Source organism: Scyliorhinus torazame, chromosome 26 (assembly GCF_047496885.1).
Source record: "Scyliorhinus torazame isolate Kashiwa2021f chromosome 26, sScyTor2.1, whole genome shotgun sequence".
Taxonomy (NCBI): Eukaryota; Metazoa; Chordata; class Chondrichthyes; order Carcharhiniformes; family Scyliorhinidae; genus Scyliorhinus; species Scyliorhinus torazame.
This window is the reverse complement of record NC_092732.1, coordinates 3,835,124-3,861,895: the sequence shown is the minus strand read 5'-3', so window position 1 is coordinate 3,861,895 and position 26,772 is coordinate 3,835,124. Positions and strand designations below refer to the sequence as shown.

The 26,772-nt window shown below is 59.5% G+C and overlaps 1 protein-coding gene across 1 annotated transcript in view; it reads left to right on the top strand.

Moving 5' to 3' along the window:
* The window catches only part of arhgef2b (rho/rac guanine nucleotide exchange factor (GEF) 2b), a 281,563-nt gene extending 260,573 nt beyond the window's left edge, over positions 1-20,990 (top strand). The window contains exons 13-14 of the mRNA XM_072490452.1: positions 18,633-18,773; positions 20,896-20,990. Coding sequence (XP_072346553.1) covers positions 18,633-18,773; positions 20,896-20,990 — 236 coding nt within the window. The remainder of the gene's footprint in view (positions 1-18,632; positions 18,774-20,895) is intronic.
* Positions 20,991-26,772: the final 5,782 nt, after the last annotated feature.

The window sequence follows — 26,772 nt, the reverse complement described above, 5'->3', positions numbered from 1 at the left end:
TGGGAGTGACGGAATCCCTGTGGGATTGACGTAATCCCTGTGGGAGTGACGTAATCCCTGTGGGAGTGACGTAATCCCCGTGGGAGTGACGTAATCCCTGTGGGAGTGACGTAATACCTGTGGGTTTGACGTAATCCCTGTGGGAGTGACGTAATCCCTTTGGGATTGACGTAATCCCTGTGGGAGTGACTTAATCCCTGTTGGAGTGACGTAATCCCTGTGGGATTGATGTAATCCCTCTGGGATTGACGTAATCCCTGTGGGAGTGACGTAATCCCTGTGGGATTGACGTAATCCCTGTGGGAGTGACGTAATCCCTGTGGGATTGACGTAATCCCTGTGGGAGTGATTTATTCCCTGTGGGAGTGACGTAATCCCCCTGGGAGTGACGTAATCCCTATGGGAGTGATGTAATCCCTCTGCGATTGACGTAATCCCTGTGGGAGTGACGTAATCCCTGTGGGAGTGACGTAGTCCCTCTGCGAGTGACGTAATGCCTGTGGGATTGGCGTAAACCCTGTGGGATTGATGTAATCCCTGTGGGAGTGATGTAATCCCTCTGGGATTGATGTAATCCCTGTGGGATTGGCGTAATCCCTCCGGGAGTGATGTAATCCCTGTGGGAGTGACGTAATCCCTGTGGGATTGACGTAATCCCTGTGGGAGTGACGTAATCCCTCTGGGATTGACGTAATCCCTGTGGGAGTGACGTAATCCCTGTGGGAGTGGCGTAATCCCTGTGGGAGTGGCGTAATCCCCGTGGGAGTGACGTAATCCCCGTGGGAGTGACGTAATCCCCGAATGATTGACGTAATCCCTTTGGGATTGACGTTATCCCTGTGGGAGTGACGTAATCCCTTTGGGAGTGACGTAATCCCTGAGCGAGTGACGTAATCTCTCTGGGAGTGACGGAATCCCTGTGGGAGTGACGGAATCCCTGTGGGAGTGATGTAATCCCTGTGGGAGTGACGTAATCCCTGTGGGATTGACGTAATCCCTGTGGGAGTGACGTAATCCCTGTGGGAGTGACGGTGTCCCTGTGGGAGTGACGTAATCCCTTTGGGATTGACGTAATCCCTGTGGGACTGACGGTGTCCCTTTGTGATTGACGGAATCCCTGTGGGAGTGACGGAATCCCTGTGGGAGTGACGGAATCCCTTTGTGATTGACGTAATCCCTGTGGGAGTGACGGAATCCCTGTGGGATTGACGTAATCCCTGTGGGTGTGACGTAATCCCTTTGGGAGTGACGTAATCCCTGTGGGTGTGACGTAATCCCTGTGGGAGTGACGTAATCCCTGTGGGATTGACGTAATCCTCTGTGGGAGTGACGGAATCCCTGTGGGAGTGATGGAATCCCTGTGGGAGTGACGGAATCCCTGTGGGATTGACGTAATCCCTGTGGGAGTGACGTAATCCCTGTGGGAGTGACGTAATCCCCGTGGGAGTGACGTAATCCCCGTGGGAATGACGTAATCCCTGTGGGAGTGACGTAATCCCTTTGGGATTGATGTAATCCCTGTGGGAGTGACTTAATCCCTGTTGGAGTGACGTAATCCCTGTGGGATTGATGTAATCCCTCTGGGATTGACGTAATCCCTGTGGGAGTGACGTAATCCCGTGGGATTGACGTAATCCCTGTGGGAGTGACGTAATCCCTGTGGGATTGACGTAATCCCTGTGGGAGTGACTTATTCCCTGTGGGAGTGACGTAATCCCCCTGGGAGTGACGTAATCCCTATGGGAGTGATGTAATCCCTCTGCGATTGACGTAATCCCTGTGGGATTGACGTAATCCCTCTGGGAGTGACTTAATCCCTGTGGGATTGACGTAATCCCTCTAGGAGTGACTTAATCCCTGTGGGAGTGACGTAATCCCTGTGGGAGTGACGTAGTCCCTCTGCGAGTGACGTAATGCCTGTGGGATTGGCGTAAACCCTGTGGGATTGATGTAATCCCTGTGGGAGTGATGTAATCCCTCTGGGATTGATGTAATCCCTGTGGGATTGGCGTAATCCCTCCGGGAGTGATGTAATCCCTGTGGGAGTGACGTAATCCCTGTGGGATTGACGTAATCCCTGTGGGAGTGACGTAATCCCTCTGGGATTGACGTAATCCCTGTGGGATTGACGTAATCCCTGTGGGAGTGACGTAATCCCTGTGGGAGTGGCGTAATCCCTCTGGGATTGACGTAATCCCCGTGGGAGTGACGTAATCCCCGTGGGAGTGACGTAATCCCCGAATGATTGACGTAATCCCTTTGGGATTGACGTTATCCCTGTGGGAGTGACGTAATCCCTGAGCGAGTGACGTAATCCCTGTGCGAGTGACGTAATCTCTCTGGGAGTGACGGAATCCCTGTGGGAGTGACGGAATCCCTGTGGGAGTGATGTAATCCCTTTGGGATTGACGTAATCCCTGTGGGAGTGACGTAATCCCTGTGGGAGTGATGTAATCCCTGTGGGAGTGACGTAAACCCTATGGGAGTGATGTAATCCCTCTGGGATTGACGTAATCCTTGTGGGATTGACGTAATCCCTCTGGGAGTGACGTAATCCCTGTGGGAGTGACGTAATCCCTCTGGGATTGACGTAATCCCTGTGGGAGTGACGTAATCCCTGTGGGAGTGACGGAATCCCTTTGGGAGTGACGGAATCCCTGTGGGATTGACGTAATCCTCTGTGGGATTGACGTAATCCCTGTGGGAGTGACGTAATCCCTGTGGGAGTGACGGAATCCCTGTGGGAGTGACGTAATCCCTCTGGGATTGACGTAATCCCTGTGGGATTGACGTAATCCCTGTGGGAGTGACGGAATCCCTGTGGGAGTGACGGTGTCCCTTTGGGAGTGACATAATCCCTGTGGGAGTGACGTAATCCCTGTGGGAGTGACGGAATCCCTTTGTGATTGACGGAATCCCTGTGGGAGTGACGTAATCCCTGTGGGAGTAACGTAATCCCTGTGGGATTGACGTAATCCCTGTGGGATTGACGTAATCCCTGTGGGAGTGACGTAATCCCTGTGCGAGTGACGGTGTCCCTGTGGGATTGACGTAATCCCTGTGGGAGTGACGTAATCCCTGTGGGAGTGAACAAATCCCTGTGGGAGTGACGGAATCCCTTTGTGATTGACGGAATCCCTTTGTGATTGACGGAATCCCTGTGGGAGTGACAGAATCCCTGTGGGAGTGACGTAATCCCTGTGGGAGTGACATAATCCCTGTGGGAGTGACGTAATCCCTGTGCGGGTGACGTAATCCCTGTGGGAGTGACGGAATCCCTGTGGGATTGACGTAATCCCTGTGGGATTGACGTAATCCCTGTGGGAGTGACGTAATCCCTGTGGGAGTGACGGTGTCCCTGTGGGAGTGACGTAATCCCTGTGGGAGTGACGTAATCCCTTTGCGATTGACGTAATCCCTGTGGGACTGACGGTGTCCCTTTGTGATTGACGGAATCCCTGTGGGAGTGACGGAATCCCTGTGGGAGTGACGGAATCCCTTTGTGATTGACGTAATCCCTGTGGGAGTGACGGAATCCCTGTGGGATTGACGTAATCCCTGTGGGTGTGACGTAATCCCTTTGGGAGTGACGTAATCCCTGTGGGTGTGACGTAATCCCTATGGGAGTGACGTAATCCCTGTGGGAGTGACGTAATCCCTGTGCGGGTGACGTAATCCCTGTGGGAGTGACGGAATCCCTGTGGGATTGACGTAATCCCTGTGGGATTGACGTAATCCCTGTGGGAGTGACGGTGTCCCTGTAGGAGTGACGTAATCCCTGTGGGAGTGACGTAATCCCTTTGGGATTGACGTAATCCCTGTGGGACTGACGGTGTCCCTTTGTGATTGACGGAATCCCTGTGGGAGTGACGGAATCCCTGTGGGAGTGACGGAATCCCTTTGTGATTGACGTAATCCCTGTGGGTGTGACGTAATCCCTTTGGGAGTGACGTAATCCCTGTGGGTGTGACGTAATCCCTGTGGGAGTGACGTAATCCCTGTGGGATTGACGTAATCCTCTGTGGGAGTGATGGAATCCCTGTGGGAGTGACGGAATCCCTGTGGGATTGACGTAATCCCTGTGGGAGTGGTGAAATCCCTGTGGGAGTGACGTAATCCCTGTGGGAGTGACGGAATCCCTCTGGGAGTGACGGAATCCCTCTGGGAGTGACGTAATCCCCGTGGGAGTGACGTAATCCTCTGTGGGAGTGTCGTAATCCCTGTGGGATTGACGTAATCCCTTTGGGATTGACGTAATCCCTGTGGGAGTGACTTAATCCCTGTTGGAGTGACGTAATCCCTCTGGGATTGATGTAATCCCTCTGGGATTGACGTAATCCCTGTGGGAGTGACGTAATCCCTGTGGGATTGACGTAATCCCTGTGGGAGTGACGTACTCCCTGTGGGATTGACGTAATCCCTGTGGGAGTGACTTATTCCCTGTGGGAGTGACGTAATCCCTCTGGGAGTGATGTAATCCCTATGGGAGTGATGTAATCCCTCTGCGATTGACGTAATCCCTGTGGGATTGACGTAATCCCTCTGGGAGTGACTTAATCCCTGTGGGATTGACGTAATCCCTCTAGGAGTGACTTAATCCCTGTGGGAGTGACGTAATCCCTGTGGGAGTGACGTAGTCCCTCTGCGAGTGACGTAATGCCTGTGGGATTGGCGTAAACCCTGTGGGATTGATGTAATCCCTGTGGGAGTGATGTAATCCCTCTGGGATTGATGTAATCCCTGTGGGATTGACGTAATCCCTCCGGGAGTGATGTAATCCCTGTGGGAGTGACGTAATCCCTGTGGGATTGACGTAATCCCTGTGGGATTGACGTAATCCCTCTGGGATTGATGTAATCCCTGTGGGATTGACGTAATCCCTGTGGGAGTGACGTAATCCCTGTGGGAGTGACGTAATCCCTGTGGGAGTGACGTAATCCCCGTGGGAGTGACGTAATCCCCGTGGGATTGACGTAATCCCTTTGGGATTGACGTTATCCCTGTGGGAGTGACGTAATCCCTTTGGGAGTGACGTAATCCCTGTGCGAGTGACGGAATCCCTGTGGGAGTGACGGAATCCCTTTGTGATTGACGTAATCCCTGTGGGAGTGACGGAATCCCTGTGGGATTGACGTAATCCCTGTGGGTGTGACGTAATCCCTTTGGGAGTGACGTAATCCCTGTGGGTGTGACGTAATCCCTGTGGGAGTGACGTAATCCCTGTGGGATTGACGTAATCCTCTGTGGGAGTGACGGAATCCCTGTGGGAGTGATGGAATCCCTGTGGGAGTGACGGAATCCCTGTGGGATTGACGTAATCCCTGTGGGAGTGACGTAATCCCTGTGGGAGTGACGTAATCCCCGTGGGAGTGACGTAATCCCTGTGGGATTGACGTAATCCCTGTGGGAGTGACTTAATCCCTGTTGGAGTGACGTAATCCCTGTGGGATTGATGTAATCCCTCAGGGATTGACGTAATCCCTGTGGGAGTGACGTAATCCCTGTGGGATTGACGTAATCCCTGTGGGAGTGACGTAATCCCTGTGGGATTGACGTAATCCCTGTGGGAGTGACTTATTCCCTGTGGGAGTGACGTAATCCCCCTGGGAGTGACGTAATCCCTATGGGAGTGATGTAATCCCTCTGCGATTGACGTAATCCCTGTGGGATTGACGTAATCCCTCTGGGAGTGACTTAATCCCTGTGGGATTGACGTAATCCCTCTAGGAGTGACTTAATCCCTGTGGGAGTGACGTAATCCCTGTGGGAGTGACGTAATCCCTGTGGGAGTGACGTAGTCCCTCTGCGAGTGACGTAATGCCTGTGGGATTGGCGTAAACCCTGTGGGATTGATGTAATCCCTGTGGGAGTGATGTAATCCCTCTGGGATTGATGTAATCCCTGTGGGATTGGCGTAATCCCTCCGGGAGTGATGTAATCCCTGTGGGAGTGACGTAATCCCTGTGGGATTGACGTAATCCCTGTGGGAGTGACGTAATCCCTCTGGGATTGACGTAATCCCTGTGGGATTGACGTAATCCCTGTGGGAGTGACGTAATCCCTGTGGGAGTGGCGTAATCCCTCTGGGATTGATGTAATCCCTGTGGGAGTGACGTAATCCCCGTGGGAGTGACGTAATCCCCGTGGGATTGACGTAATCCCTTTGGAATTGACGTTATCCCTGTGGGAGTGACGTAATCCCTGTGGGATTGACGTAATCCTCTGTGGGATTGACGTAATCCCTGTGGGAGTGACGGAATCCCTGTGGGAGTGACGTAATCCCTGTGGGAGTGACGGTGTCCCTTTGGGAGTGACATAATCCCTGTGGGAGTGACGTAATCCCTGTGGGAGTGACGGAATCCCTTTGTGATTGACGGAATCCCTGTGGGAGTGACGTAATCCCTGTGGGATTGACGTAATCCCTGTGGGATTGACGTAATCCCTGTGGGAGTGACGTAATCCCTGTGCGAGTGACGGTGTCCCTGTGGGATTGACGTAATCCCTGTGGGAGTGACGTAATCCCTGTGGGACTGACGGTGTCCCTTTGTGATTGACGGAATCCCTGTGGGAGTGACGGAATCCCTGTGGGAGTGACGGAATCCCTTTGTGATTGACGTAATCCCTGTGGGAGTGACGGAATCCCTGTGGGATTGACGTAATCCCTGTGGGTGTGACGTAATCCCTTTGGGAGTGACGTAATCCCTGTGGGTGTGACGTAATCCCTGTGGGAGTGACGTAATCCCTGTGGGATTGACGTAATCCTCTGTGGGAGTGACGTAATCCCTGTGGGTGTGACGTAATCCCTGTGGGAGTGACGTAATCCCTGTGGGATTGACGTAATCCTCTGTGGGAGTGACGGAATCCCTGTGGGAGTGATGGAATCCCTGTGGGAGTGACGGAATCCCTGTGGGATTGACGTAATCCCTGTGGGAGTGACGTAATCCCTGTGGGAGTGACGTAATCCCCGTGGGAGTGACGTAATCCCCGTGGGAGTGACGTAATCCTCTGTGGGTTTGACGTAATCCCTGTGGGAGTGACGTAATCCCTTTGGGATTGACGTAATCCCTGTGGGAGTGATTTAATCCCTGTTGGAGTGACGTAATCCCTGTGGGATTGATGTAATCCCTCTGGGATTGACGTAATCCCTGTGGGATTGACGTAATCCCTGTGGGAGTGACGTAATCCCTGTGGGATTGACGTAATCCCTGTGGGAGTGATTTATTCCCTGTGGGAGTGACGTAATCCCCCTGGGAGTGACGTAATCCCTATGGGAGTGATGTAATCCCTCTGCGATTGACGTAATCCCTGTGGGATTGACGTAATCCCTCTGGGAGTGACTTAATCCCTGTGGGATTGACGTAATCCCTCTAGGAGTGACTTAATCCCTGTGGGAGTGACGTAATCCCTGTGGGAGTGACGTAATCCCTGTGGGAGTGACGTAGTCCCTCTGCGAGTGACGTAATGCCTGTGGGATTGGCGTAAACCCTGTGGGATTGATGTAATCCCTGTGGGAGTGATGTAATCCCTCTGGGATTGATGTAATCCCTGTGGGATTGGCGTAATCCCTCCGGGAGTGATGTAATCCCTGTGGGAGTGACGTAATCCCTGTGGGATTGACGTAATCCCTGTGGGAGTGACGTAATCCCTCTGGGATTGACGTAATCCCTGTGGGAGTGACGTAATCCCTGTAGGAGTGGCGTAATCCCTCTGGGATTGACGTAATCCCCGTGGGAGTGACGTAATCCCCGTGGGAGTGACGTAATCCCCGAATGATTGACGTAATTCACCAAAGAGAAGGAATTGGTAGATGTTGAGTCTGGAGAAGGGGGTGTAGATAGCCTGGGTCACATTGTGATCCAAAAAGACGAGGTGTTGGGTGTCTTAAAAAATATTAAGGTAGATAAGTCCCCAGGGCCGGATGGGATCTACCCCAGAATACTGAAGGAGGCTGGAGAGGAAATTGCTGAGGCCTTGACAGAAATCTTTGGATCCTCGCTGTCTTCAGGGGATGTCCCGGAGGACTGGAGAATAGCCAATGTTGTTCCTCTGTTTAAGAAGGGTGGCAGGGATAATCCCGGGAACTACAGGCCGGTGAGCCTTACTTCAGTGGTAGGGAAATTACTGGAGAGAATTCTTCGAGACAGGATCTACTCCCATTTGGAAGCAAATGGACGTATTAGTGAGAGGCAGCACGGTTTTGTGAAGGGGAGGTCGTGTCTCACTAACTTGATAGAGTTTTTCGAGGAGGTCACTAAGATGATTGATGCAGGTAGGGCAGTAGATGTTGTCTATATGGACTTCAGTAAGGCCTTTGACAAGGTCCCTCATGGTAGACTAGTACAAAAGGTGAAGTCACACGGGATCAGGGGTGAACTGGCAAGGTGGATACAGAACTGGCTAGGCCATAGAAGGCAGAGGGTAGCAATGGAGGGATGCTTTTCTAATTGGAGGGCTGTGACCAGTGGTGTTCCACAGGGATCAGTGCTGGGACCTTTGCTCTTTGTAGTATATATAAATGATTTGGAGGAAAATGTAACTGGTCTGATTAGTAAGTTTGCAGACGACACAAAGGTTGGTGGAATTGCGGATAGCGATGAGGACTGTCTGAGGATACAGCAGGATTTAGATTGTCTGGAGACTTGGGCGGAGACATGGCAGATGGAGTTTAACCTGGACAAATGTGAGGTAATGCATTTTGGAAGGGCTAATGCAGGTAGGGAATATACAGTGAATGGTAGAACCCTCAAGAGTATTGAAAGTCAAAGAGATCTAGGAGTACAGGTCCACAGATCACTGAAAGGGGCTACACAGGTGGAGAAGGTAGTCAAGAAGGCATACGGCATGCTTGCCTTCATTGGCCGGGGCATTGAGTATAAGAATTGGCAAGTCATGTTGCAGCTGTATAGAACCTTAGTTAGGCCACACTTGGAGTATAGTGTTCAATTCTGGTCGCCACACTACCAGAAGGATGTGGAGGCTTTAGAGAGGGTGCAGAAGAGATTTACCAGAATGTTGCCTGGTATGGAGGGCATTAGCTATGAGGAGCGATTGAATAAACTCGGTTTGTTCTCACTGGAACGAAGGAGGTTGAGGGGCGACCTGATAGAGGTATACAAAATTATGAGGGGCATAGACAGAGTGGATAGTCAGAGGCTTTTCCCCAGGGTAGAGGGGTCAATTACTAGGGGGCATAGGTTTAAGGTGAGAGGGGCAAAGTTTAGAGTAGATGTACGAGGCAAGTTTTTTACGCAGAGGGTAGTGGGTGCCTGGAACTCACTACCGGAGGAGGTAGTGGAGGCAGGGACGATAGGGACATTTAAGGGGCATCTTGACAAATATATGAATAGGATGGGAATAGAAGGATACGGACCCAGGAAGTGTAGAAGATTGTAGTTTAGTCGGGCAGTATGGTCGGCACGGGCTTGGAGGGCCGAAGGGCCTGTTCCTGTGCTGTACATTTCTTTGTTCTTTGTTCTTTGTTCTTTGTAATCCCTTTGGGATTGACGTTATCCCTGTGGGAGTGACGTAATCCCTTTGGGAGTGACGTAATCCCTGAGCGAGTGACGTAATCTCTCTGGGAGTGACGGAATCCCTGTGGGAGTGACGGAATCCCTGTGGGAGTGATGTAATCCCTGTGGGAGTGACGTAATCCCTGTGGGATTGACGTAATCCCTGTGGGATTGACGTAATCCCTGTGGGAGTGACGTAATCCCTGTGGGAGTGACGGTGTCCCTGTGGGAGTGACGTAATCCCTGTGGGAGTGACGTAATCCCTTTGTGATTGACGGAATCCCTGTGGGAGTGACGGAATCCCTGTGGGAGTGACGGAATCCCTTTGTGATTGACGTAATCCCTGTGGGAGTGACGGAATCCCTGTGGGATTGACGTAATCCCTGTGGGTGTGACGTAATCCCTTTGGGAGTGACGTAATCCCTGTGGGTGTGACGTAATGCCTGTGGGAGTGACGTAATCCCTGTGGGATTGACGTAATCCTCTGTGGGAGTGACGGAATCCCTGTGGGAGTGATGGAATCCCTGTGGGAGTGACGGAATCCCTGTGGGATTGACGTAATCCCTGTGGGAGTGACGTAATCCCTGTGGGAGTGACGTAATCCCCGTGGGAGTGACGTAATCCCCGTGGGAGTGACGTAATCCTCTGTGGGTTTGACGTAATCCCTGTGGGAGTGACGTAATCCCTTTGGGATTGACGTAATCCCTGTGGGAGTGACTTAATCCCTGTTGGAGTGACGTAATCCCTGTGGGATTGATGTAATCCCTCTGGGATTGACGTAATCCCTGTGGGAGTGACGTAATCCCTGTGGGATTGACGTAATCCCTGTGGGAGTGACGTAATCCCTGTGGGATTGACGTAATCCCTGTGGGAGTGACTTATTCCCTGTGGGAGTGACGTAATCCCCCTGGGAGTGACGTAATCCCTATGGGAGTGATGTAATCCCTCTGCGATTGACGTAATCCCTGTGGGATTGACGTAATCCCTCTGGGAGTGACTTAATCCCTGTGGGATTGACGTAATCCCTCTAGGAGTGACTTAATCCCTGTGGGAGTGACGTAATCCCTGTGGGAGTGACGTAGTCCCTCTGCGAGTGACGTAATGCCTGTGGGATTGGCGTAAACCCTGTGGGATTGATGTAATCCCTGTGGGAGTGATGTAATCCCTCTGGGATTGATGTAATCCCTGTGGGATTGGCGTAATCCCTCCGGGAGTGATGTAATCCCTGTGGGAGTGACGTAATCCCTGTGGGATTGACGTAATCCCTGTGGGAGTGACGTAATCCCTCTGGGATTGACGTAATCCCTGTGGGATTGACGTAATCCCTGTGGGAGTGACGTAATCCCTGTGGGAGTGGCGTAATCCCTCTGGGATTGACGTAATCCCCGTGGGAGTGACGTAATCCCCGTGGGAGTGACGTAATCCCCGAATGATTGACGTAATCCCTTTGGGATTGACGTTATCCCTGTGGGAGTGACGTAATCCCTTTGGGAGTGACGTAATCCCTGAGCGAGTGACGTAATCCCTGTGCGAGTGACGTAATCTCTCTGGGAGTGACGGAATCCCTGTGGGAGTGACGGAATCCCTGTGGGAGTGATGTAATCCCTTTGGGATTGACGTAATCCCTGTGGGAGTGACGTAATCCCTGTGGGAGTGATGTAATCCCTGTGGGAGTGACGTAAACCCTATGGGAGTGACGTAATCCCTGTGGGAGTGACGTAATCCCTGTGGGAGTGACGTAATCCCTGTGGGAGTGACGTAATCCCTCTGGGAGTGACGTAATCCCTCTGGGATTGACGTAATCCCTGTGGGAGTGATGTAATCCCTCTGGGATTGACGTAATCCTTGTGGGATTGACGTAATCCCTCTGGGAGTGACGTAATCCCTGTGGGAGTGACGTAATCCCTCTGGGATTGACGTAATCCCTGTGGGAGTGACGTAATCCCTGTGGGAGTGACGGAATCCCTTTGGGAGTGACGGAATCCCTGTGGGATTGACGTAATCCTCTGTGGGATTGACGTAATCCCTGTGGGAGTGACGGAATCCCTGTGGGAGTGACGGTGTCCCTTTGGGAGTGACATAATCCCTGTGGGAGTGACGTAATCCCTGTGGGAGTGACGGAATCCCTTTGTGATTGACGGAATCCCTGTGGGAGTGACGTAATCCCTGTGGGAGTAACGTAATCCCTGTGGGATTGACGTAATCCCTGTGGGATTGACGTAATCCCTGTGGGAGTGACGTAATCCCTGTGCGAGTGACGGTGTCCCTGTGGGATTGACGTAATCCCTGTGGGAGTGACGTAATCCCTGTGGGAGTGAACAAATCCCTGTGGGAGTGACGGAATCCCTTTGTGATTGACGGAATCCCTTTGTGATTGACGGAATCCCTGTGGGAGTGACAGAATCCCTGTGGGAGTGACGTAATCCCTGTGGGAGTGACATAATCCCTGTGGGAGTGACGTAATCCCTGTGCGGGTGACGGAATCCCTGTGGGATTGACGTAATCCCTGTGGGATTGACGTAATCCCTGTGGGAGTGACGTAATCCCTGTGGGAGTGACGGTGTCCCTGTGGGAGTGACGTAATCCCTGTGGGAGTGACGTAATCCCTTTGCGATTGACGTAATCCCTGTGGGACTGACGGTGTCCCTTTGTGATTGACGGAATCCCTGTGGGAGTGACGGAATCCCTGTGGGAGTGACGGAATCCCTTTGTGATTGACGTAATCCCTGTGGGAGTGACGGAATCCCTGTGGGATTGACGTAATCCCTGTGGGTGTGACGTAATCCCTTTGGGAGTGACGTAATCCCTGTGGGTGTGACGTAATCCCTATGGGAGTGACGTAATCCCTGTGGGAGTGACGTAATCCCTGTGCGGGTGACGTAATCCCTGTGGGAGTGACGGAATCCCTGTGGGATTGACGTAATCCCTGTGGGATTGACGTAATCCCTGTGGGAGTGACGTAATCCCTGTGGGAGTGACGGTGTCCCTGTGGGAGTGACGTAATCCCTGTGGGAGTGACGTAATCCCTGTGGGAGTGACGTAATCCCTTTGGGATTGACGTAATCCCTGTGGGACTGACGGTGTCCCTTTGTGATTGACGGAATCCCTGTGGGAGTGACGGAATCCCTGTGGGAGTGACGGAATCCCTTTGTGATTGACGTAATCCCTGTGGGTGTGACGTAATCCCTTTGGGAGTGACGTAATCCCTGTGGGTGTGACGTAATCCCTGTGGGAGTGACGTAATCCCTGTGGGATTGACGTAATCCTCTGTGGGAGTGATGGAATCCCTGTGGGAGTGACGGAATCCCTGTGGGATTGACGTAATCCCTGTGGGAGTGGTGAAATCCCTGTGGGAGTGACGTAATCCCTGTGGGAGTGACGGAATCCCTCTGGGAGTGACGTAATCCCCGTGGGAGTGACGTAATCCTCTGTGGGAGTGTCGTAATCCCTGTGGGATTGACGTAATCCCTTTGGGATTGACGTAATCCCTGTGGGAGTGACTTAATCCCTGTTGGAGTGACGTAATCCCTGTGGGATTGATGTAATCCCTCTGGGATTGACGTAATCCCTGTGGGAGTGACGTAATCCCTGTGGGATTGACGTAATCCCTGTGGGAGTGACGTACTCCCTGTGGGATTGACGTAATCCCTGTGGGAGTGACTTATTCCCTGTGGGAGTGACGTAATCCCTCTGGGAGTGACGTAATCCCTATGGGAGTGATGTAATCCCTCTGCGATTGACGTAATCCCTGTGGGATTGACGTAATCCCTCTGGGAGTGACTTAATCCCTGTGGGATTGACGTAATCCCTCTAGGAGTGACTTAATCCCTGTGGGAGTGACGTAATCCCTGTGGGAGTGACGTAGTCCCTCTGCGAGTGACGTAATGCCTGTGGGATTGGCGTAAACCCTGTGGGATTGATGTAATCCCTGTGGGAGTGATGTAATCCCTCTGGGATTGATGTAATCCCTGTGGGATTGACGTAATCCCTCCGGGAGTGATGTAATCCCTGTGGGATTGACGTAATCCCTGTGGGATTGACGTAATCCCTCTGGGATTGATGTAATCCCTGTGGGATTGACGTAATCCCTGTGGGAGTGACGTAATCCCTGTGGGAGTGGCGTAATCCCTCTGGGATTGACGTAATCCCTGTGGGAGTGACGTAATCCCCGTGGGAGTGACGTAATCCCCGTGGGAGTGACGTAATCCCTTTGGGATTGACGTTATCCCTGTGGGAGTGACGTAATCCCTTTGGGAGTGACGTAATCCCTGTGCGAGTGACGTAATCTCTCTGGGAGTGACGGAATCCCTGTGGGAGTGATGTAATCCCTTTGGGATTGACGTAATCCCTGTGGGAGTGACGTAATCCCTGTGGGAGTGACGTAAACCCTATGGGAGTGATGTAATCCCTCTGGGATTGACGTAATCCTTGTGGGATTGACGTAATCCCTGTGGGAGTGACGTAATCCCTCTGGGATTGACGTAATCCCTGTGGGAGTGACGGAATCCCTTTGGGAGTGAAGTAATCCCCGTGGGAGTGATGTAATCCCTGTGGGATTGACGTAATCCCTGTGGGAGTGACGTAATCCCTGTGGGAGTGACGTAATCCCTGTGGGAGTGACGTAATCTCTGTGGGATTGTTGTAATCCCTGTGGGATTGACGTAATCCCTGTGGGAGTGACGTAATCCCTGTGGGGTTGACGTAATCCCTCTGGGGTTGACGTAATCCCAGTGGGAGTGATGTAATCCCTGTGGGATTGACGTAATCCCTGTGGGAGTGACTTAATCCCTGTGGGAGTGACGTAATCCTTGTGGGAGTGGCGTAATCCCTCTGGGAGTGGCTTAATCCCTGTGGGAGTGACGTAATCCCGGTGGGAGTGACGTAATCCCTGGTGGGAGTGACGTATTCCCGGTGGGATTGACGTAATCCCTGTGGGAGTGATGTAATCCCTGTGGGAGTGACGTAATCCCTCTGGGATTGACGTAATCCCTGTGGGATTGACGTAATCCCTCCGGGAGTGACGTAATCCCTGTGGGAGTGACGTAATCCCTCTGGGATTGACGTAATCCCTGTGGGATTGACGTAATCCCTGTGGGAGTGACGTAATCCCTGTGGGAGTGGCGTAATCCCTCTGCGTTTGACGTAATCCCTTTGGGATTGACGTTATCCCTTTGGGATTGACGTTATCCCTGTGGGAGTGACGTAATCCCTGTGCGAGTGACGTAATCTCTCTGGGAGTGACGTAATCCCTGTGGGAGTGACGTAATCCCTGTGGGAGTGATGTAATCCCTCTGGGATTGACGTAATCCCTGTGGGAGTGACGTAATCCCTGTGGGAGTGACGGAATCCCTGTGGGAGTGACGGAATCCCTTTGGGAGTGAAGTAATCCCCGTGGGAGTGATGTAATCCCTCTGGGATTGACGTAATCCCTGTGGGAGTGACGTAATCCCTCTGGGATTGACGTAATCCCTGTGGGAGTGACGTAATCCCTGTGGGAGTGACGGAATCCCTTTGGGAGTGACGTAATCCCTGTGGGAGTGACGTAATCCCTGTGGGATTGACGTAATCCCTGTGGGAGTGACGTAATCTCTGTGGGAGTGATGTAATCCCTGTGGGATTGACGTAATCCCTGTGGGAGTGACTTAATCCCTGTGGGAGTGACGTAATCCCTGTGGGACTGACGTAATCCCTGTGGGTGTGACGTAATCCCTGTGGGAGTGACGTATTCCCGGTGGGATTGACGTAATCCCTGTGGGAGTGAGGAATCCCTCTGGGTTTGACGTAATCCCTGTGGGAGTGACGTATTCCCTGTGTGAGTGACGTAATCCCTCTGGGATTGACGTAATCCCTGTGGGATTGACGTAATCCCTGTGGGAGTGACGTAATCCCTGTGGGAGTGGCGTAATCCCTCTGCGTTTGACGTAATCCCTGTGGGAGTGATGTAATCCCTTTGGGATTGACGTTATCCCTGTGGGAGTGACGTAATCCCTGTGCGAGTGACGTAATCTCTCTGGGAGTGACGTAATCCCTGTGGGAGTGACGTAATCCCTGTGGGAGTGACGTAATCCCTGTGGGAGTGATGTAATCCCTCTGGGATTGACGTAATCCCTGTGGGATTGACGTAATCCCTGTGGGAGTGACGTAATCCCTGTGGGAGTGACGGAATCCCTGTGGGAGTGACGGAATCCCTTTGGGAGTGAAGTAATCCCCGTGGGAGTGATGTAATCCCTCTGGGATTGACGTAATCCCTGTGGGAGTGACGTAATCCCTCTGGGATTGACGTAATCCCTGTGGGAGTGACGTAATCCCTGTGGGAGTGACGGAATCCCTTTGGGAGTGACGTAATCCCTGTGGGAGTGACGTAATCCCTGTGGGATTGACGTAATCCCTGTGGGAGTGACGTAATCTCTGTGGGAGTGATGTAATCCCTGTGGGATTGATGTAATCCCTGTGGGAGTGACTTAATCCCTGTGGGAGTGACGTAATCCCTGTGGGACTGACGTAATCCCTGTGGGTGTGACGTAATCCCTGTGGGAGTGACGTATTCCCGGTGGGATTGACGTAATCCCTGTGGGAGTGAGGAATCCCTCTGGGTTTGACGTAATCCCTGTGGGAGTGACGTATTCCCTGTGGGAGTGACGGAATCCCTGTGGGAGTGACGTAATCCCTGTGGGAGTGACGGAATCCCTGTCTCAATGACGGTGTCCGTGTGGCAGTGACGGTGTCCGTGTGGCAGTGACGGTGTCCGTGTGGCAGTGGCCTTCTTCCTGGCGGTCCGGGTTCCTGTCGGTCCGGGTTCCTGTCGGTCCGGGTGCTGGTCCGGGTTCCTGTCGGTCCGGGTTCCTGTCGCTCCGGGTTCCTGGTCCGGGTTCCTGTCGCTCCGGGTTCCTGTCGCTCCGGGTTCCTGTCGCTCCGGGTTCCTGCCGGTCCGGGTTCCTGGCGGTCCGTGTTCCTGGCGGTCCGGGTTCCTGGCGGTCCGGGTTCCGGTCCGGGTCCCTGGCGGTCCGGGTTCCGGTCCGGGTTCCTGGCCGTCCGGGTTCCTGGCGGTCCGGGGGCCGGTCCGGGTCCCTGTCGGTCCGGTTTCCGGTCCGGGCTCCTGGCGGTCCGGGGGCCGGTCCGGGTCCCTGGCGGTCCGGGTTCCGGTCCGGGTCCCTGGCGGTCCGGGTTCCTGGCGGTCCGGGTTCCTGGTCCGGGTTCCGGTCCGGGTTCCTGTCGGTCCGGGTTCCTGTCGGTCCGGATTCCTGTCGGTCCGGGTTCCTGTCGGTCCGGGTTCCGGTCCGGGTTCCTGTCGGTCCGGGTTCCTGTCGGTCCGGGTTCCTGTCGGTCCGGGTTCCTGGCGGTCCGGGTCCCTGCCGGTCCGGGTCCCTGGCGGTCCGGGTTCCTGGCGGTCCGGGTTCCTGGCGGTCCGGGTTCCGGTCCGGGTCCCTGGCGGTCCGGGTTCCTGGCGGTCTGGGTTCCGGTCCGGGTTCCTGGCGGTCCGGGTTCCGGTCCGGGTTCCTGTCGGTCCGGGTCCCTGGCGGTCTGTGTTCCTGACGGTCCGGGCTCCTGGCGGTCCGGGTTCCTGGCGGTCCGGGTTCCTGGTCCGGGTTCCGGTCCGGGTTCCTGGCCCGGGTTCCGGTCCGGGTTCCTGGCCGTCCGGGTTCCGGTCCGGGTTCCTGGCCGTCCGGGTTCCGGTCCGGGTTCCGGTCCGGGTTCCTGGCGGTCCGGGTTCCGGTCCGGGTTCCTGGCGGTCCGGGTTCCGGTCCGGGTTCCTGGCGGTCCGGGTTCCGGTCCGGGTTCCTGGCGGTCCGGGTTCCGGTCCGGGCTCCTGGCGGTCCGGGTTCCGGTCCGGGTTCCTGGCGGTCCGGGTTCCTGGTCCGGGTTCCGGTCCGGGTTCCTGTCGGTCCGGGTTCCTGGTCCGGGTTCCGGTCCGGGTTCCTGTCGGTCCGGGTTCCTGGTCCGGGTTCCGGTCCGGGTTCCTGGCGGTCCGGGTTCCGGTCCGGGCTCCTGGCGGTCCGGGTTCCGGTCCGGGTTCCGGTCCGGGTTCCTGGCGGTCCGGGTTCCGGTCCGGGTTCCGGTCCGGGTTCCTGTCGGTCCGGGTTCCTGGTCCGGGTTCCTGGTCCGGGTTCCTGGTCCGGGTTCCTGTCGGTCCGGGTTCCTGGCGGTCCGGGTTCCTGTCGGTCCGGGTTCCTGGCGGTCCGGGCTCCTGGCGGTCCGGGTTCCTGTCGGTCCGGGTTCCTGGCGGTCCGGGCTCCTGGCGGTCCGGGTTCCTGTCGGTCCGGGGTCCTGGCGGTCCGGGTTCCTGGTCCGGGTTCCGGTCCGGGTTCCGGTCCGGGTTCCTGGTCCGGGTTCCGGTCCGGGTTCCGGTCCGGGTTCCTGGCGGTCCGGGATCCGGTCCGGGTTCCTGGCGGTCCGGGTTCCGGTCCGGGTCCCTGGCGGTCCGGGTTCCGGTCCGGGTTCCTGGCGGTCCGGGTTCCTGGCGGTCCGGGCTCCGGTCCGGGTTCCTGGCGGTCCGGAATCCGGTCCGGGTTCCTGGCGGTCCGGGTTCCTGTCGGTCCGGGTTCCTGGCGGTCCGGGATCCGGTCCGGGTTCCTGGCGGTCCGGGTTCCTGCCGGTCCGGGTTCCTGGCGGTCCGGGTTCCGGTCCGGGCTCCTGGCGGTCCGGGTTCCTGGCGGTCCGGGTTCCTGGCGGTCCGGGTTCCTGGCGGTCCGGGTTCCTGGCCGGTCCGGGTTCCTGGCGGTCCGGGTTCCAGTGCGGGTTCCTGGCGGTCCGGGTTCCGGTCCGGGTTCCTGGCGGTCCGGGTTCCGGTCCGGGCTCCTGGCGGTCCGGGTTCCTGTCGGTGCGGGTTCCTGTCGGTGCGGGTTCCTGGCGGTCCGGGGTCCTGGCCGGTCCGGGTTCCTGGCGGTCCGGGTTCCAGTGCGGGTTCCTGGCGGTCCGGGTTCCGGTCCGGGTTCCTGGCGGTCCGGGTTCCGGTCCGGGCTCCTGGCGGTCCGGGCTCCTGGCGGTCCGGGTTCCTGTCGGTGCGGGTTCCTGTCGGTGCGGGTTCCTGGCGGTCCGGGTTCCGGTCCGGGCTCCTGGCCGGATTTCCCACGGTGACTGCCTCAGGCTGTTGCTTTTAACCGTTTTCCTCTCCGTCTTTTCCAGTTCAAACTCTGTCCGAGCTGATGGTTGACGTGTGCGGCCCCGGGGCTCAGTCAGGGTCCAGTTCCAACGTGGACCACACCCCACGGAACCCGGCCTCAGGAGCGACGGAGAACTCGGGCTTCCCAGCCAGCGGCGACTCGAGTACGTCAAAGATAACCCCATAGCTAGGCCCCGCCCCGATCCCCGCCCCCAGGCCCGGTCCCCGCCCCCAGGCCCCGATCCCCGCCCCCAGGCCCCGATCCCCGCCCCCAGGCCCGGTCCCCGCCCCCAGGCCCCACCCTCAGGCCCCGCCCCGATCCCCGCCCCCAGGCCCGGTCCCCGCCCCCCAGGCCCCGCCCCCAGGCCCGGTCCCCACCCCCAGGCCCCGCCCCCAGGCCCGGTCCCCGCCCCGATCCGCGCCCCAGGCCCCGCCCCCAGGCCCGGGCCCCGCCCCGATCCCCGCCCCCAGGCCCCGTCCCGATCCCCACCCCCAGGCCCCACCCCCAGGCCCCGCCCCAGGCCCCCCCCCGCCCCAGGCCCCCCACCCCGGTCCCCGCCCCAGGCCCCGCCCCCAGGCCCAGGCCCCGCCCCGATCCCCACCCCCAGGCCCCATCCCCGCCCCCAGGCCCCATCCCTGCCCCCAGGCCCCATCCCAAACCCCAGTCCCCATCCCAACCCCCAGTCCCCATCCCCACCCCCAGGCCCCATCCCCACCCCCAGGCCCCATCCCCACCCCCAGGCCCCATCCCCGCCCCCAGGCCTCATCCCGACCCCCAGTCCCCATCCCTGCCCCCAGGCCCCATCCCAACCCCCAGTCCCCGTCCCACCCCCAGGCCCCGTCCCACCCCCAGGCCCCATCCTCACCCCCAGGCGCCGCCCCCAGGCCCCATCCCCGCCCCCAGACCCCATCCCCGCCCCCAGGCCCATCCCCACCCCCAGGCCCCATCCCCGCCCCCAGGCCCCATCCCCACCCCCAGGCTGCCACCCAGGCCACATCCACGCCCCCACCCCCAGGCCCCATCCACACCCTCAGGCCCCGACCCCACCCCCAGGCACCGTGCCAGCCACAGGCCCCGCTCCCACCCCCAGGCACTGTGCCAGCCCCAGGCCCAGCCCCACCCACAGACCCCACCCCCACCCTCAGACCCTGTCCCCACCCTCAGGCCCTGACCCCACCCCCAGGCACCGTGCCAGCCCCAGGCCCCACCCCCACCCTGATGCCCCGCCCCAGGCACCGAGCCAGCCCCAGGCCCCGCCCCCACCCCCAGGCACCGTGCCAGCTCCAGGCCCCGCCCCCACCCAAGGTCCCGCCCCCAACCCCAGGCACCGTGCCAGGCCCCGCCCCCACCCCCAGGCCCTGTCCACACCCCCAGGCCTCGAACCCACCCCAGGCCCCATGCCCGCCTGAGCCTCTGTCCCATCCCCAGACCACGTTGCACCCCTCGGTCCCCATCCCATCCACAGGTCACGTGCTACCCCCAATCCCCGTCCCAAATCCAGACTCCACCCTCAGGATCTGTCCAACGCCCAAGCTGCAACCTGTGTCCTCGCCCCAATAGGCCCCTCCTCCCTGTCTAACGCCCTTCCTCTCAGTTTCCATGTTCCTCTTCTCTTCTCCAGGCCCTTCTGCCCTGTCCCAGGCCCCTCCTTTCTATCTGGGATCCCCCTCCTTCCTGTTGCAGGCTCCACCTCCCTGTTCCAGGCCCCTCGTCCCTGTCCCAGGCCCATCCACCCTGCCTCAGGCCCATCCACCCTGCCTCTGGCCCCTCCTCCCCTGCCTCTGGCCCCTCCTCCCTGCCTCTGGCCCCTCCTCCGTGCCTCCGGCCCCTCCCCCTGATCCCAGGCCCCTATCTCAGGCCCCTCCTCCTTACCTCAGGCCCCTCCTCCTTGCCTCAGGCCCCTCCTCCCTGCCTCAGGCCCCTCCTCCCTGCCTCAGGCCACCCCTCCCTGTCCCAGGCCCCTCGTCCCTGTCCCAGGCCCATCCACCCTGCCTCAGGCCCCTCCTCCCTGCCTCAGGCCCCTCCTCCCTGCCTCAGGCCACCTCTCCTGTCCCAGGCCCCTCGTCCCTGTCCCAGGCCCCTCCTCTCTGCCTCAGGCCCCTCCTCCTTGCCTCAGGCCCCTCCTCCTTGCCTCACGCCCCTCCTCCCTGCCTCAGGCCCTTCCTCCTTGCCTCACGCCCCTCCTCCCTGCCTCAGGCCCCTCCTCCTTGCCTCAGGCCCCTCCTCCTTTTCTCAGGCCCCTCCTCCATGCCTGTATGACTGACTTGTTCCTCTTCCTCCTCCAGACAATGTGAGAGCCAGTGTGAATGGCAGCAGTGAGCTGTGCAGGACAGATTCACTCAGTGTCACTGGGCAGGTGAGTTTGTGTCTTAACACCTAAAATAACCCAGATCAGAATCATCGTCGTTCCTGTCCCCTTCCACACCCGGTGACTGAATGTAACCTCCCTTAACCCCCCCCCGCCTGTCTCCCTCTCTCTCTCCCTCTGTATGTCTCTCTCTCTCTGACTCTCTCCATATGTCTCTCTTTCCCTCTCTCTCTCTCTCCCGTTTTCTCTGACTCTCTCACCGTCCCTCTCTCCCTCACAGAGCAGCACGGTAACACGGTGGTTAGCACTGTTGCTTCACAGCTCCAGGGTCCCAGGTTCGATTCCCGGCTTGGGTCACTGTCAGTGCGGAGTCTGCACGTTCTCCCCGTGTCTGCGTGGGTTTCCTCCGGGTGCTCCGGTTTCCTCCCACAAGTCCCGAAAGACGCGCTGTTGGGTGAATTGGACATTCTGAATTCTCCCCGTGTACCCGAACAGGCGCCGGAGTGTGGCGACTAGGAGCTTTTCACAGTAACTTCATTGCCGTGTTAATGTAAGTCCACTTGTGGCAATAATTAAAATTATTATTCCTCTCGCTCTCTCACCCTACTCTCACCCCCCCCCACCTCACCCCCCCCTCACCCCCCCCCCCACCCCCCCCCCCCACCCCCCCCCACCCCCCCCCCCCACCCCCCCCCCCCACACCCCCCCCCCACACCCCCCCCCCCCACACCCCCCCCCCACCCACCCCCCCCCCACCCCCCCCCCCACCCCCCCCCACACCCCCCCCCCCCACCCCCCCCACACCCCCCCCCCACTCCCCCCCCCCCCCACCCCCCCCACACCCCCCCCCCCCACCACCCCCCCCACACCCCCCCCCCCCCACCCCCCCCCCCCCACCCACACCCCCCCCCCCACACCCCCCCCACCCCCCCCCCCACACCCCCCCCCCCCACCCCCCCCCCCCACCCCCCCCCCCCACCCCCCCCCCCCTCACCCCCCCCCCCACACCACCCCCCCCCCACCCCCCCCACCCCCCCCCCCACCACACCCCCCCCCACCCCCCCCCCCCACCCCCCCCCCCACACCCCCCCCCACCCCCCCCCCCCCCACCCCCCCCCCCCACCCCCCCCCCCCACCCCCCCCCCCCTCACCCCCCCCCACACCCCCCCCCCCACCCCCCCCACCCCCCCCCCCCACCCCCCCCACCCCCCCCCCCCCCCACCCCCCCCCCACACCCCCCCCCCCCCACACCCCCCCCCCCACCCCCCCCCCCCCCACCCCCCCCCCCCCCCACACCCCCCCCCCCACCCCCCCCCCCCACACCCCCCCCCCCACACCCCCCCCCCCCCCCCCCCCCCCCCCACCCACCCCCCCCCACACCACCCCCCCCACCCACCCCCCCCCCCACACCCCCCCCCCCCACACCCCCCCCCCCCACACCCCCCCCCCACACCCCCCCCCCCCACTCCACCCCCCCCCACTCTCACCCCCCCCCACTCCACCCCCCCCACTCCACCCCCCCCACTCTCACCCCCCCCACTCACACCCCCCCCCACTCACCCCCCCCCCCACACCCCCCCCCCCACCTCACCCCCCCCCCCACACCCCCCCCACTCCCCCCCCCACCTCACCCCCCCCCACTCACCCCCCCCCCACACCACCCCCCCCCCCCACTCTCACCCCCCCCCACCTCACCCCCCCCCACCTCACCCCCCCCACTCTCACCCCCCCACTCACCCCCCCCACTCACACCCCCCCCCACTCTCACCCCCCCCCCACTCTCACCCCCCCCCCACTCTCACCCCCCCACCTCACCCCCCCCCACTCTCCCCCCCACTCTCACCCCCCCCTCTCACCCCCCCACTCTCACCCCCCCCACTCTCACCCCCCCCCACTCTCACCCCCCCCCACTCTCACCCCCCCCCACTCTCACCCCCCCCACTCACCCCCCCACTCTCACCCCCCCACTCTCACCCCCCCACTCTCACCCCCCCCACTCTCACCCCCCCCACTCTCACCCCCCCACTCTCACCCCCCCCCACTCTCACCCCCACCACTCTCACCCCCCCCCACTCTCACCCCCCCCACTCTCACCCCCCCCACTCTCACCCCCCCCACTCTCACCCCCCCCACTCTCACCCCCCACTCACACCCCCCCCACTCTCACCCCCCCCACTCTCACCCCCCCCACTCTCACCCCCCCACTCTCACCCCCCCCACTCTCACCCCCCCCACTCTCACCCCCCCCCACTCTCACCCCCCCACTCTCACCCCCCCCCACTCTCACCCCCCCCCCCCACTCTCACCCCCCCCACTCTCACCCCCCCCCACTCTCACCCCCCCACTCTCACCCCCCCACTCTCACCCCCCCCCCTCTCACCCCCCCCCACTCTCACCCCCCCACTCTCACCCCCCCCCACTCTCACCCCCCCCCACTCTCACCCCCCCCCACTCTCACCCCCCCCACTCTCACCCCCCCCCACTCTCACCCCCCCTCTCAGCCCCCCCCCACTCACCCCCCCCACTCTCACCCCCCCCCACTCTCACCCCCCCACTCTCACCCCCCCACTTTCACCCCCCCCACTCTCACCCCCCCCTCTCACCCCCCCTCTCACCCCCCCCTCTCACCCCCCCCACTCTCACCCCCCCACTCACCGCCCCCACTCTCACCCCCCCCACTCTCACCCCCCCCCACTCTCACCCCCCCCACTCACCCCCCCCCACTCACCCCCCCCACTTTCACCCCCCCCACTCTCACCCCCCCCACTCTCACCCCCCCCACTCACCCCCCCCCACTCACCCCCCCCCACTTTCACCCCCCCCCACTCTCACCCCCCCCACTCTCAACCCCCCCACTCTCACCCCCATCTCACTCTGTCTCTTCCTCTCTATCTTTCGCTATTTCTCTCACCCTCCCTCCCTCTGTCTCTCACTCTCCCTCCCTCTGTCTCTCACCCTCCCTCTCTCTGTCTCTCACCCTCCCTCCCTCTGTCTCTCACCCTCCCTCCCTCTGTCTCTCACCCTCCCTCCCTCTGTCTCTCACCCTCCCTCCCTCTGTCTCTCACCCTCCCTCCCTCGGTCTCTCACCCTCCCTCCCTCGGTCTATTACCTTCCCTCCCTCGGTCTCTCACCCTCCCTCCCTCTGTCTCTCACCCTCCCTCCCTCTGTCTCTCACCCTCCCTCCCTCTGTCTCTCACCCTCCCTCTCTCTGTCTCTCACCCTCCCTCCCTCGGTCTCTCACCTCCCTCCCTCGGTCTATTACCCTCCCTCCCTCGGTCTCTCACCCTCCCTCCCTCTGTCTCTCACCCTCCCTCCCTCTGTCTCTCACCCTCCCTCCCTCTGTCTCTCACCCTCCCTCCCTCTGTCTCTCACCCTCCCTCCCTCTGTCTCTCACCCTCCCTCTCTCTCTCACACCCTCCCTCCCTCTGTCTCTCACCCTCCCTCCCTCTGTCTCTCACCCTCCCTCCCTCTGTCTCTCACCCTCCCTCCCTCGGTCTCTCACGCTCCCTCCCTCGGTCTCTCACCCTCCCTCCCTCTGTCTCTCACCCTCCCTCCCTCTGTCTCTCACCCTCCCTCTCTCTGTCTCTCACCCTCCCTCCCTCTGTCTCTCACCCTCCCTTTCTCTGTCTCTCACCCTCCCTCCCTCTGTCTCTCACCCTCCCTCTCTCTGTCTCTCACCCTCCCTCCCTCGGTCTCTCACCCTCCCTCCCTCGGTCTATTACCCTCCCTCCCTCGGTCTCTCACCCTCCCTCCCTCTGTCTCTCACCCTCCCTCCCTCTGTCTCTCACCCTCCCTCCCTCTGTCTCTCACCCTCCCTCCCTCTGTCTCTCACCCTCCCTCCCTCTGTCTCTCACCCTCCCTCTCTCTCTCACACCCTCCCTCCCTCTGTCTCTCACCCTCCCTCTCTCTGTCTCTCACCCTCCCTCCCTCTGTCTCTCACCCTCCCTCCCTCGGTCTCTCACGCTCCCTCCCTCGGTCTCTCACCCTCCCTCCCTCTGTCTCTCACCCTCCCTCCCTCTGTCTCTCACCCTCCCTCTCTCTGTCTCTCACCCTCCCTCCCTCTGTCTCTCACCCTCCCTTTCTCTGTCTCTCACCCTCCCTCCCTCTGTCTCTCACCCTCCCTCCCTCTGTCTCTCACCCTCCCTCCCTCTGTCTCTCACCCTCCCTCCCTCTGTCTCTCACCCTCCCTCTCTCTGTCTCTCACCCTCCCTCTCTCTGTCTCTCACCCTCCCTCTCTCTGTCTCTCACCCTCCCTCTCTCTGTCTCTCACTCTCCCTGTCTCTCACCCTCTCTCGGTCTCTCACCCTCCCTCCCTCTCTCTCTCACCCTCCCTCTCTCTCTCTCTCACCCTCCCTCTCTCTGTCTCTCACCCTCCCTCCCTCTGTCTCCCATCCTCTGTCTCCCACCCTCCCTCCCTCTGTCTCCCACCCTCCCTCCCTCTGTCTCCCACCCTCCCTCCCTCTGTCTCCCACCCTCCCTCTCTCTGTCTCTCACCCTCCCTCTCTCTCTCTCTCTCACCCTCCCTCCCTCGGTCTCTCACCCTCCCTCCCTCTGTCTCCCACCCTCCCTCCCTCTCTCTCTCACCCTCCCTCCCTCTGTCTCTCACTCTCCCTCCCTCTGTCTCTCACCCTCCCTCCCTCTGTCTCTCACCCTCCCTCCCTCTGTCTCTCACCCTCCCTCCCTCTGTCTCTCAGCCTCCCTCCCTCTGTCTCTCACTCTCCCTCTCTCTCTCTCTCACCCTCCCTCCCTCGGTCTCTCACCCTCCCTCCCTCTGTCTCTCACCCTCCCTCTCTCTGTCTCTCACCCTCCCTCCCTCTGTCTCTCACCCTCCCTCCCTCGGTCTCTCACGCTCCCTCCCTCGGTCTCTCACCCTCCCTCCCTCTGTCTCTCACCCTCCCTCCCTCTGTCTCTCACCCTCCCTCTCTCTGTCTCTCACCCTCCCTCCCTCTGTCTCTCACCCTCCCTTTCTCTGTCTCTCACCCTCCCTCCCTCTGTCTCTCACCCTCCCTCCCTCTGTCTCTCACCCTCCCTCCCTCTGTCTCTCACCCTCCCTCCCTCTGTCTCTCACCCTCCCTCCCTCTGTCTCTCACCCTCCCTCTCTCTGTCTCCCACCCTCCCTCCTCTGTCTCTCACCCTCCCTTTCTCTGTCTCTCACCCTCCCTCCTCTGTCTCTCACCCTCCCTCCCTCTCTCTCACCCTCCCTCCCTCTGTCTCTCACTCTCCCTCCCTCTGTCTCTCACCCTCCCTCCCTCTGTCTCTCACCCTCCCTCTCTCTGTCTCTCACCCTCCCTCTCTCTGTCTCTCACCCTCCCTCTCTCTGTCTCTCACTCTCCCTGTCTCTCACCCTCTCTCGGTCTCTCACCCTCCCTCCCTCTCTCTCTCACCCTCCCTCTCTCTCTCTCTCACCCTCCCTCTCTCTGTCTCTCACCCTCCCTCCCTCTGTCTCCCATCCTCTGTCTCCCACCCTCCCTCCCTCTGTCTCCCACCCTCCCTCTCTCTGTCTCTCACCCTCCCTCTCTCTCTCTCTCTCACCCTCCCTCCCTCTGTCTCTCACCCTCCCTCCCTCGGTCTCTCACCCTCCCTCCCTCTCTCTCTCACCCTCCCTCCCTCTGTCTCTCACTCTCCCTCCCTCTGTCTCTCACCCTCCCTCCCTCTGTCTCTCACCCTCCCTCCCTCTGTCTCTCACCCTCCCTCCCTCTGTCTCTCAGCCTCCCTCCCTCTGTCTCTCACTCTCCTCTCTCTCTCTCTCACCCTCCCTCCCTCTGTCTCTCACCCTCCCTCCCTCTGTCTCTCACCCTCCCTCTCTCTCTCTCTCACACTCCCTCTCTCTGTCTCTCACCCGCCCTCCCTCTGT